Source organism: Eschrichtius robustus, chromosome 14 (genome assembly GCF_028021215.1).
Source record: "Eschrichtius robustus isolate mEscRob2 chromosome 14, mEscRob2.pri, whole genome shotgun sequence".
NCBI classification, from domain to species: domain Eukaryota; kingdom Metazoa; phylum Chordata; class Mammalia; order Artiodactyla; family Eschrichtiidae; genus Eschrichtius; species Eschrichtius robustus.
In genome coordinates this window covers 42,214,252-42,226,395 of record NC_090837.1, presented here as the reverse complement: position 1 = coordinate 42,226,395, position 12,144 = coordinate 42,214,252, and the positions used below count along the sequence as shown (strand labels likewise).

The following is a 12,144-nucleotide window of genomic DNA, read 5'->3' as shown; positions in this document are numbered from 1 at the left end:
GAGAGGCAACTGGCCTGAGTTTCCAGTTATCTCAAGCTGTACGTGGCCACTTCAAGGGTGGAAAGGATCAATATCCTTGAACACCTGAACCCGCTTTTGACCCGCTGGTTGGGAAGCTCTGCAGCAGATTGCAAGCTCCTTGGGACAAGGACCAGGTCTTAGACTTCGCATCTCGAGGGCCTTAGCCAAATGCCTATTACTGTGTGGGTGCTCAGAAAATGTTTGTTTACTGAAGGTGTGACAAGGCAACCACAGTCACTCAAATTGAAGGTTAAATGACTAAGGCAGGGATCTGTTTATAAATACTCTGTATGAAAGTTGGAGTGCTAAGATGGCTTTCTTCTAAATTTCATGTTAAAGGTAAAGAGGGATGAAGAAGAGGAAGGAAATTTGAGTAAGATTCTGATTGGAAGCCAAGAAACGTTTTATTTGGTTCCAAAATGTGCATGTATATTTTTTGTTTTGTGTGTTTGTGTGTGTGTGTTTTAACCTCTCCCAAGGCTAATTTCCTCCCACTCAACATCCTCCTACAAGGGATTTCACTGTAGAAACAAGAGTGGTAATAAATTCATGTTTGGCATGTGCTCCTTCATAATAGTGCATCTGTGATATTTCTCTTTGGTCTTCAAGGATCATGATAGACCTGTAGAACAATCAAGCAAAACCACAGAAATTCTAAACTTCAACTGTGTGATTTTGTTTAACATAGAGATAATTCTTTTTGTCTGAGAAGATTTTAGAGACAAAGGAGAGAACAGTACATGAAAAGGTTTTTTGGTTTTTGTTTTGTGTTTTCCTTTTTTTCTGTAAAACAATTTAATAACTTTCACAGAATAGAGTGGTTAGAAAATAAACATTGCAGGAAAAGTAAAAAGAGCACGTTTTTATCCTTGACCACTTGAGCTCTTTGGACCTGTTGCCATCAGCCAGGTCTCAGCCTGGGAGGGCCGTCCCTGTCCTGAAGCCAAAGTTCCAGGAATGCTCATCCTTGGCCACCTCACTGATGGCTTTTGTTTTTGTTTCCTTTTGTTTGTTTACCTTTTCTTGAGAGTAGAAAAAAGTGAGGTAGCAGAGTAGCAGGTAGGTGTGGGCCAGATGGCGCGTTCCTTCATTAGAGCCTGCTGGCGATTTTATAAACAGTGGACGATTTATTTTCCCTGAATCTGTTTTCATCTTATGGGATTTCCAGTGAGAATGCATATGTAGAGCCCAGAAAGCGCAAAATAATGATCCCACCCTTTGGTTTTTGAAAAGGAGGGAGGCTCCTTGTTAACTCTTGGTATCCCGAAGGTCACTTTTCCTCTGTTCTTAGAAAGTTATCAAGATACACCAGTTGATGGGATTTGAACATACTTGGAGGGGAGGAGTGCTTTCAGACATGGTTTGCTCTAAATAGGAGTAGTATCTGGTTTTCTTTTTAGGTGTGGGACTTCTAAAGATGTCAGTAAACCCTAGAAGGCCAGTTGTTGTGACCACATGTGAGCTTTAAAAACATCATTCTCTAGGTCTGCGTCTTTATTCCTGTGCTGCCCCTAGGTTCTTCAGAACCATTTTTTGTTTTTTTTAGATTCCATATATATGTGTTAGCATACGGTATTTGTTTTTCTCTTTCTGACTTACTTCACTCTGTTTGACAGTCTCTGGGTCCATCCACCTCACTACAAATAACTCAATTTCGTTTATTTTTATAGAGAATGGACTTGAGGACATGACGAGGGGGAAGGGTAAGCTGGGACGAAGTGAGAGAGTGGCATGGACATATATACACTACCAAATGTAAAATAGATAGCTAGTGGGAAGCAGCTGCATAGCACAGGGAGATCAGCTCCGTGCTTTGTGACCACCTAGAGGGGTGGGAAAGGGAGGGTGGGAGGGAGACGCAAGAGGGAGGGGATATGGGGATATATGTATATGTATAGCTGATTCACTTTGTTATACAGCAGAAACTAACGCAACAATGTAGAGCAATTATACTCCAATAAAGACGTTAAAAAAAATCAGACAATTCATTATTATTTGCACAAGATTATTGTTAACTTGAGGTGCATCATTTGTAGTGATCTGGGGACATTTGAGTGTGGAATGCATTTGTTTAAATTATTTGTTTACTTATTCACTGTAGGGTTCCTCAAAATAAGACCTGGGTTATAGTACTCTTTTTATTTTCAGAAGATATCCTTGGAAGAAAAAACTTAGGCAGCTTTCCAAAATAACGAAAACATATTTTTACCAGTCCACTAGCAATGTAGTGTTGAGGCCACTTTTTCTTGAACATCTATTTTTTTTTATAGTTTTAGGTAATTAAGTTCCAGGAGGTCATGGTCATCACATGTTCTTTTTTTAAGGCAGTATGCATATTTTAGCTGTTATTTTTGAACTTACTGGCACTATGTGGGTTGCTTTAAGATTGAGTAATTCATGCCATGGTTGTTTAATTTGGTGAAAAGCTGGCTATGACCAGAGAACAAACTATAAGGAAATGGTCCAGTTTTAAGTTTGTGTTTGTGTTTGACTATTTTGGGTTCATTCATCTCTTGCCAATCTTAGTTGTTAAGCAGTCTTCTTGCGTTCATATTTACATCATCCTCAGAACCCTGTGTTTCTGCCACTCTTACAAAAATGTACTGGTTTGTAAGGTAGAGCCTCACGCTTAGAGTCAACCAGGAAAAGCCTCATTTATATCTCCAGCAAGAAGGACAGAGGGCCTGGACTGCATACTCACTGCCAGAAGTTTTTATAGTAATACTTTGTATCTAGGCTCTGGCTCTTACCATTAAATGTGCTTTTTATAGAGTACCAGGTTATAAATGTAGTGCAGCTACGGCATATTAATCTTACTGCAGAGATTTAATGAGGCAGTTGTTTTGCGATGGACACTACTGGGAACAGAGAGCAGCAGAGTTTTACTTTACCACTGAGCTGCAGAAATATTCCTTGCCTGGTAATAATTATAACCACATGATCTCTTAGTTTTTCTTTCTTTTGCCAGTGCTTTTCCATGCAAAAGTGGCTTGGAAGGAGGTCCATTTCTAGGCAGTGAAATGGATTGGAAATTGGGCTGTTTTCTCAGTGGTTTGACATTTTAACTTTGATCAGGCATGGAATCCTTGTTGCACAGAGAGAAATATGTAGGATGAGTTTCAAGAATACAGATAGTCTTTGCCAGTCCACTGAGATGGCTTTTAGATATTCATTACTTTTACTTGACTTTTATATAGGTTATAAAAAGTAAATGTGGTGAAACCTCATTTTTACACGGACAGAACAGAATTTCTGCTGGTTGGCCTTAAATGGATCCCACACTTGAAATTAATTGAAGTCCATGGGTTTATAGCCTCCAACACTTTTTAGCCAGTGCAATTTTTCATTTCCCCCAAAGTTGTAATTTTATTAAACCAAGTTGTAGCAATAACAGCCCTTATGAAGAAGAGGATGAGAAGAAGGAAGGAACCACCCGCCAGGGAACATAATAAGGGGAAAAATTACACTTCTTTTAAATTTCCATTTACAAGTAACGTTAACAAAATCGGAAACAGAGAGCTGCCGTTTATTTTTACAGTAATAATTGTGTCTTTTATCCGAGTCTGAACACTTTCAGTCCAGTGCATCATAGGGACCCTTTGGAAGGGATGGGCCGGCAGGTTGGTTGGGCAGAGGTCATTTGTGACAGATGAAACGGATTTGGGTGGCCTCCTTTAGGGCAGAGGACAGAGCGGTGCCTGTGGCTGTGATGGGGTTTGTGGGGGCATTGCCGGGGGGTGTGCGGATATCTTAAAATATTGCCCTTTGGGTGGGTTTGTAGTACAACAGTAGAGTTGGAATAACAAGCTGTCCGTCCTGCAGTGGTGTTCGGGTTGGAGCAGTGCTTACAGGGACGGACGTTGTATTTATAACTCCTTGGGCTGAAGTCAGAGGTCTGAATGGCTAGCAGAGCAGTACAGTTATTTCTTATGACTGACTCTCAAAGGGCTTTATAAAAACTACATAACTAAGTCCATGTGCAATTATTGAAGTGTAGCCACCTGTGGGAAAGAAATGGTTGACAGTGTCAGCTTTCTAGAATCTTCCTACCTCAACTGCCATTAGGAATGGAAACTCCTAACGCAAATGAACGGATCTTTTGTTTTGTTTTTATTGTTTTGCTTTTTTTTTTTTGGCTGAGTTAGGTCTTTGTTGCTGCACGTGGGCTTTCTCTAGCTGCGGCGAGCGGGGGCTGCTCTTCGTTGCGGTGCGCGGGCTTCTCACTGCGGTGGCTTCACTTATTGCGGAGCACGGGCTCTAGGCGCGCGGGCTTCAGTAGTTGTGGCACGTGGGCTCAGTAGTTGTGGCTCGCGGGCTCTAGAGCGCAGGCTCAGTAGTTGTGGAGCACGGGCTTAGTTGCTCCGCAGCATGTGGGATCTTCCCAGACCAGGGCTCGAACCCGTGTCCCCTGCCTTGGCAGGCGGATTCTTAACCACTGCGCCACCAGGAAAGCCCTAAACACATCTTTTGAATGGGCGAGAAAGAATTCCTCCTGGATGTGGAGGTTGGCAAAAAAAAAAATCTACTCTCAAGGAGAGAGTCTGGGTTTCCAGGACTCATTGTGCTACACCAAAGCATCACAGGCTATAATCGCACCCACCCCGCAGAGGGTCCCTCTTAAGTGGTGACCTAAAAAACAATTCGCCAGTTGGCTGGAGCTTGCATCCTGAAGTTGCAGCAGAAGTGAATAAGCTTGACTGACTTCAGCCCCTGAAGGATTCTGTCTGTAAATGCAGAAGTGGAAGCAAAACCATTTTTTATTAGTCTTAAAATGACCCTCATTTTAATAACTAGCCACAGTGTCAGAAGCATGGACTGGGGTCATTCTTTAGTTGTCAAGAGCTAAAGCATCATGCAGGCTTTCCTATTTGTTTGATATTCTTGATTTGGATTCGTGTAAAGTGTCCATATCCTTGAATAATAAGGGAGGCAAGTTCTTATCATTTTCGCTGCATACTACTTAAAGTATTCAGAGTGTCTGCTTATTTAAAAACAAACAGGCCTGCAAACTTGATGCATAGCATTTAAATAATCGTATTAAAATTCAGACCTAGCAGCCACATTTCTGTGAGTGCTGTCAGTTTTATGAGAAACTGGAAACTCATGCTAAACAACTGAGTGTTCAGTGTGCACCTGCTGCCTTCCACTAAGTGTTTAACGGTGTGCGGGCCAGTTCACCATAATTGGGACAGTTATTTGTTTTCCTGAATTACTCTAATTTGGCAGTATTTTACCACTTGGTTTTAGCTTGTTGGAGCTCTTTGAACCATTACCTGTTTCTTGCGTCTGTAGCTCTAGATGAAACATTTGAAACCAGTAAAGGCAAATGTGATGGATTATACAGTGTCAGTTTTGGAAAATGTAGGCATGTAGGTGCTTTTGAATTTGGAGATGATTGGTCTGTTCCTGTTTAGAGAAGAAATACCAGTAAAGGACTTTTTAGTGTACTCTTTTTTCACTCCCTCCCCTCCCTTCTTGTCATCACTAAATAATATTTACTAAACACTTACCTGGACACCGTGCTGTGCTGGGCAAAGTACAAGACAAACGAAAAAGATCCTGTGATTACTCCCCCCAGGGACGAGCAGTCTAAACCCCAGTATATTGAAATGGGTACCGCGTAGAGTGTTGAGATAATTTTCCAGACGGCAAATCAACTCAAATTACCAATTTACTTAAACACATTTTTTGGGTTTTTTTGAAAATAAACAAACAAACAAAGCTACTTGCTCTTTGATTTGGGAATTCTGCTTTTGTTTTACAAACCCAAGAGATTATTATATATGTTGAGATGTAAGTTGATTTTGGTATATGTGAATCATTTGAAGGGTGGTGATATAGTTAAGTTTATTGCAGATGTGAAGAAAGGCTTTGGAACAACTGCCAGCCAAAGGGGAGCACCGTGACTTGTAGAAATAGGTTGGTAGAAGCACGTGACATGCAAGGTAGCAGGAAGCACTTTCCGACAGCGGACAGTGGTGTGGTGGCACTTACTGACTTTTCTAAGAAGTCTGGGCTACTTTGATTCTGTGAATTCTGTATCGTAACATTGCAAATATTTATCCTCCCATATCTAAAAAAATTGACTACAGATAATACATTACATATTTCTTAGGTATCTGGATACAGTTCTTTTGTAACTGTTCATTGAAGACTCTATTTTGAGACATAATTTATTCCTGACTTTGGAGGACTTTTTGCTATTAGAAATGAATGTCCTGTAAGTTAAGTCACAGATTGTATTATCCTAATTTTCCCTAAAGAGGCGTCTTCTCTCCCTCTGTGCTTTCCTGCAAAGAGGAGCAGTGACACTAGAATGTTTGGGGATACTTCGCTAAAATGAGGCAAAAGACAGCGTAAAAAAAATAACAACGTATTTATTGAGCTCTAAGTGAAAATATTGCATGTGTTTTGCTCTCTTATTCCCCCTCACTCTTTGTGTATCATTCTTAGGGTTAGAATGGCACTATTTTTAGTTTTCCCTCTATTTAGCTTTTTGAAACGGATAATGCCGGTTCAAGTTGTTGACTTGATTATAATTTGCAATTGCTCTTTGTATATTTTGTTTTACTTTTTGATGATTTTGAAAACAAGAGACATACCAGTATATTTACACTTGAATTGGTGCTTGCAAGAATGTTTTGCTATGTGGTAGAACTTATTTTGCTATTGCTATCTAACAAATAATGGGGTAACTGTGTGTTTTGACCAGCTTATAGGTAAAGGTCAATTTTGTGCCTATGGTAATTAGCTTAGCTTACTCTAGACTTTTGGCTAATTCTGGTAATTTCCTGTGAAAGAGTATATTTAGCAGAAAAGGAATTCATTCTCAAGCACAGTGGTTTTTCCCTTTGCATTGGAGACTGTTTAATTTTAAAAGTGATTTATCTCTCTCTTGTAAGCAAACAAAGGCTGTAAAAAAAATGTCAAAGTTAACCTTAAGTGTGGCAAATTATTTGAAAGAGGAGCTGGGAAAAGGGCTACATGTTGGAGGAGAAAAGGAAAAACGCCAGTCATCACGAACTGACAAATTTTAGGGAAGTCTCACTTTTGATGCTTCTGTAATAAAATCTACAATAAAGCCCTCCTAGTGCAGCTTCAAGGAAAAAGGTGTTTCTGGTTTTGGTAGCAAGATGAAGCGCTACTTTCAAAGAACCTGTCTTTAAACACCATACTTACAGTCTTGATTTTTCTTTCAGACCCCAACTGTGAACTTGAAGACAAGACTGAAGATGGAGAGGCAGGGGACTGTAAGAAGAGGCCAGAAGATGGGGAGGAGCTGGAAGACGAGGCCGTGCACAGCTGTGACAGCTGCTTCCAGGTGTTTGAGTCACTGAGCGACATCACAGAACACAAGATTAATCGATGTCAGCTGACAGGTAAACACACCTACCACTTCGCATCTTCTCGTATGTCTTCTCTATTTCTGATATTTCCGTTTGTTTCTCGTTTTTCAGCTGACAGGTAAACAACACTTGCCACTTCTTGTCTTCTCCTACTGTTCTATTTCTGATTTTTTCCGTTTGTTCCTTTTTTTTTTTTTTCACCCTCTCTTCCAGCTGTTACATTCTTCTACTTGGGTACCTAGGTCAGTCTAGAAGCGCTTAAGAAAGAATTCCAAGGTGATGGTTTACGGCAAACTCATTGTCACAGTCATCCTTAGATTTTGAATTATACCCAGATTTTAATAGCTAATGGATATGTTTTCATTTCCTTTTTTTTTTTTTTAAACTACCGTGATACCATGTAGATACAGAGCCTAACATTGGGTGGCTAAAATAAAGTTTAAAAATACCTTCTGAATAAGTTTTCACAGAAGTTTAGCATGCACGAACTTATTTGAGTTTAAATATCATCTCCTCAAGAGAACTTTCACTGATTGGTCGCTCTCTTGCTGAGTTTGGTGCCTTTTTTGTGTTCCTATAAAGCCTGATGCTTATTCTTGAATACCACAGTGTTCACCACTGCATGTGTTAACTTTTCCCTCTCCCTCATTAGACTGGAAGCTCCTGGATGGCAGGAACTCTGTCTTATTCATCATTGTATTCTCTGAGTCTTGCACAGTGCCTGGCCCACAGAAGGGGCTCACTAAGGCACAGAAGCTATTCTGCTATGCATTTCACGGGAAGAATCAGATTTAAAATGACAGGAAGCATGACGTGTTCAAGTTACTTGTTGGATAAAAGTAAAACTCAGTTTACCAAGTTTCTACCCTCTTTAAAAATATATCCTGCAAGAACATACTATATGAGGCTGGGTGGGACATTTTAGGTAGATATCTCTTTTTAGATTCCTGTCATTTTTCTCTTACTATTTGATACTGACACTGCCCCAGTGTGTGTGTGTGTGTGTGTGTGTGTGTGTGTGTGTCTGTGTGTGTGTGTTTGTAGATCTCTTTCTCTATCTTATTTTCCTAGCACAAATCTTTCTTCAACTAACCATGTATAGGAAATGTATTTATTAGACAAGTGGTTCTCCAACTCTTTTCCACAGAATATTGATATTTTTGTAAGATTTTAATAGGTGTTCCATTTTAAGCAGGTCTCCTGAACAGATTATTATGGAACTGTTGGATTAAATCCAGTTAAATAGGCTTCTTTATTGAAGTGCACTGTGGCTCTTCAAAAAGGGATTGCAGTGAGTGAGTTTGTTAGGCCATAGACTCTCCTCTCTTTCAGAAAACCCATTATCGTTTTTTTTGGAGTATAAGTTTGAAAATCTGTGAAGCTTATTATAAGCATTGCTATATACATATTTTTGTGGGGTTTGGTAACTTTTAGTTTGATACAATTCCAAACTTAGAGACAAATTGCAAAAACAGTATATGTAACTCCCATCTACCACTTACCTGATTCACCAGTTGTTTACATTTTACCCTGTCTGATCTGTCATTGTCTCTTCACTAATATTTTTTCTTAGTCATCTGAGAGAAGGTTGGAGACTTCACACCCTTCGAAATATATTCGCTGTATTTCCTAAGAACAAATACAGTCTCTTACGTGGCTACGGCACACTTATCAAAATGAGGAAAGCTCACATTTAACACATAGAATACTGTTATCTAATCCACAGCCAATATATTTAAATTTCAACAGTTGTCCCAGTAATGTCCTTTAGAGGTTTTTTGTTTGTTTGTTTCATTTTCTTCTCATCTGGAATTCAGGATCATGCATAATTTTTTAATTGTCATGTCTCTTTTGTTTCCTTTCACCTGGAATGGTCTCTCATTTTTTGAGGAGTACCTGCCAGCACTTTATAAAATGCCCATCTGTAATTGGGTTTGCTTGATGTTTCCTCATGATTAAATTCAGGTTACATACTTCCATGGCAGGCACGCCGCCAAAGTGATGCTGTGCCCTTCTCAGTACATCAGATCAGGAAGTACCTGATGTTGACTATACTATACCCGTGTGGATGGGGTTAACACTGAATACTTGTCTTAGGTGGTGTCCACCAACTTTCTCCAGTGTTACAATGTTGCTCTTTTCCCTTTCTAAATAATAAGTAATTTGTGGGAGGATGATTTGACACTATGTAAATATTTTCATTGTCATGAAATCTCCATTTTAGCTTCATAATTTTTGTATTTATTAGTTGGCCTTCTGCCACAGTTTCCTTTCTTATTCATTCATTTATTTTTGTATTCGTATCACCATGGGCTTTTGGATTTGTATTTTATTCAGTGGGTCATAATTCATTACTATCATTATTTTGATGCCCAGATTGCCTGAGATTTGGCCAGTAGGAGTCCCTTCGAATGGGATCCTGGGTCAGTTTAATGTCTCCATCATTATTTGAGGACTGACTCAGTTTCTGCTGCAAACAGATGCTCCAGGCTCATTATGTTCTAGTCCTAATCAATCTTTTGTCCAAGGAGCCCTGGTTCCTTTAAGAGGACAAAGGTATTTAGAAATCAAGATATGGGTACTGTGTATACTCATTGATAGAGGTATATCGTTGATTATAAACCATATCAGCAGACAGAATTTAGGAAATGTATATGTGTGTTTAATATAATACATGTATAATATAACATAAAATGCACATATATACAAATATATACACATATATGTATTTTTCTCTCTCTAATAAGAACCACACGTTTCTATTGATACCTCTAATTCAATCCAACATTTGAGATACATTCTAATCTTTTTTCTTTCCATATTTATTACTATCTTCTCTAGCAGTGAGACATCTAGCTTCCATCATCCTCAATATATTTACTCATTTCCTGAGTCTAGAATACACATTAAGTAGTTTCAAAATTGCTTACTCATATCATCATGATAAGCAGACCAACTAACTAGAGTTTAATAGTTGTTTATAGTTATTAATGTTATAGTTTATAATATAACATTTACATACAGTGAAATTTATAGATCCTCAGTGTACAGTTTGATAAACTTTAACAAAATACATATACCCATGTGACCCATATCCCTCTTAAGATAATTTCCTGCATCCTAGAAATTTCTCTTCTCTTGACCCCTTTCTAATCAATAATGATCCACCAGAAGTAACTAGATTTTAAGTTTTTAACTGTAGATTTGTTTTGCCTGTTCTAGAACTTCTTATAAGTACACACAGTATGTACTCTTTTTTTGCGTCTAGCTTCTTTTGTTAAGCACAGTGTCTGCAAGATTCATTCATGTTGTGCATATGAGTAATCTGTTGTTTTTTATTGCTGAGTAGTATTCAATCACATGAATGTATCATAATTTTGTTTTCCATTCTCCTATTGGTGGACATTTTGGTTATTTTTTAGTTTGGTTATTGTGAATAAAGTTGTCGTGAACCTTCCTATACAGGTCTTTTTGTGGATATATGTTTTATTTCTCGAGTTAATAAGTAGGAGTAGAATTGCTGAGTCATGGGGTAGGGTATATTTAACTGTATGAAAAACTTCTGAATCTTTATCACAGGTGGTTGCACCGTTTTACACTCTCACCAGCAATGTCTGAGAGTTCCAGTTGTGCGTCCTTGATAACATTTGTGTTGCCAGTCTTTTTAATTTAAGCATTCTGTTGGGTGTGTATAGGTATTCTTCGTGGATTTACTTGCATTTTCTAATTCATGTACATTTAATTGACTTCATTTAATTCATTTTTCCTCAGAATGCATAATTTTTGGAAAATCCCATTAAATGCAGTTAGTATGATTCTATTTTCAGTGGAATAGCTTTAAAGGGAAGCTTTACTTATGTGGAATCAACACTAACATTAAGGTGAAGACATGGGAACCTAACTGATATGGCCAGTATAAACTATGCCAGCAAGAAATCTTACCTTAGGTGAGAGTGGTGTATCTCTCATGTGAAAGATTAACTTTAAAATTCACTATTAAAAAAACCTTGAAGTTCTATTTAGTGTTTACTTTTTATTGAGTTCCTGCCATGGAATTATCCTTATGTTCAGCTCTCTGAAGCAAAACAACAACAACAACAACAAAAGAAACATTATTCCTGGATAACTTTATATATTATACAATAATATATTTCTTTATATATTATACAGCTTTAATATCAGTGCAGAAAATGCTGGATTTTCAGCACATGGTATGGTGAAGATAATATCTATGGGTTAAATACTATTTTCTTCAAAAACCTCTATCCCTAATAAAATATTTGGTTTATTTTGATCTTAAGCTTTCTGAAAGCTTAGAATCTAGTCTGTGTTCACATCATTTTATCCCACAACATTTTAAACGAAGGAAAGAAAACAGAGGCTTATTTGTGACTTAATGAAACATTTCAGGAAAGGTAAAGCTGATGGGTCTTTGTCCTGTTTATTGATGTTCAGGGTGATTTCTTGGGGAGGGTGGTAGATTGATGAGGGGAAAAGCAAAAGTGGAGGATCAGGGAGAAAGCAAAAGGGGGAGAAACAAAATCAGGAATCCTTCCCATTTGTTTAAAGTGTTAAAGTTCAAACTTGAGTTGAGTTAGCTAAGGGTACCCTTCAGTCTAATCTGGAAGAGATTAAAGACACTGGCAGCATTTTAATTAAAAAAGTAATATGATGCTTTTACCTTCTTCCTTGATTAAAACCTTTTACTCTAAGTTAGGGAGGTCCGACTTTTCCAAATTTAGTTTCCTGCTGCTTGAGTTTACTCTTTTCTTGGTGC

General features: G+C 38.3%; 1 protein-coding gene across 7 annotated transcripts in view; it reads left to right on the top strand.

Annotated features, from left to right (window-relative positions):
• Positions 1-12,144, top strand: part of ZNF521 (zinc finger protein 521) — a 287,757-nt gene that overhangs the window by 23,293 nt on the left and 252,320 nt on the right. For all 7 annotated transcript variants that reach the window (XM_068563426.1, XM_068563423.1, XM_068563421.1 and 4 more), the window contains one exon: positions 7,221-7,400. Coding sequence is in view for 5 of the 7 variants with exons in the window: in XM_068563423.1 (XP_068419524.1) it covers positions 7,221-7,400 (180 nt within the window). In the remaining 2 variants the exon portion in view is untranslated. The remainder of the gene's footprint in view (positions 1-7,220; positions 7,401-12,144) is intronic.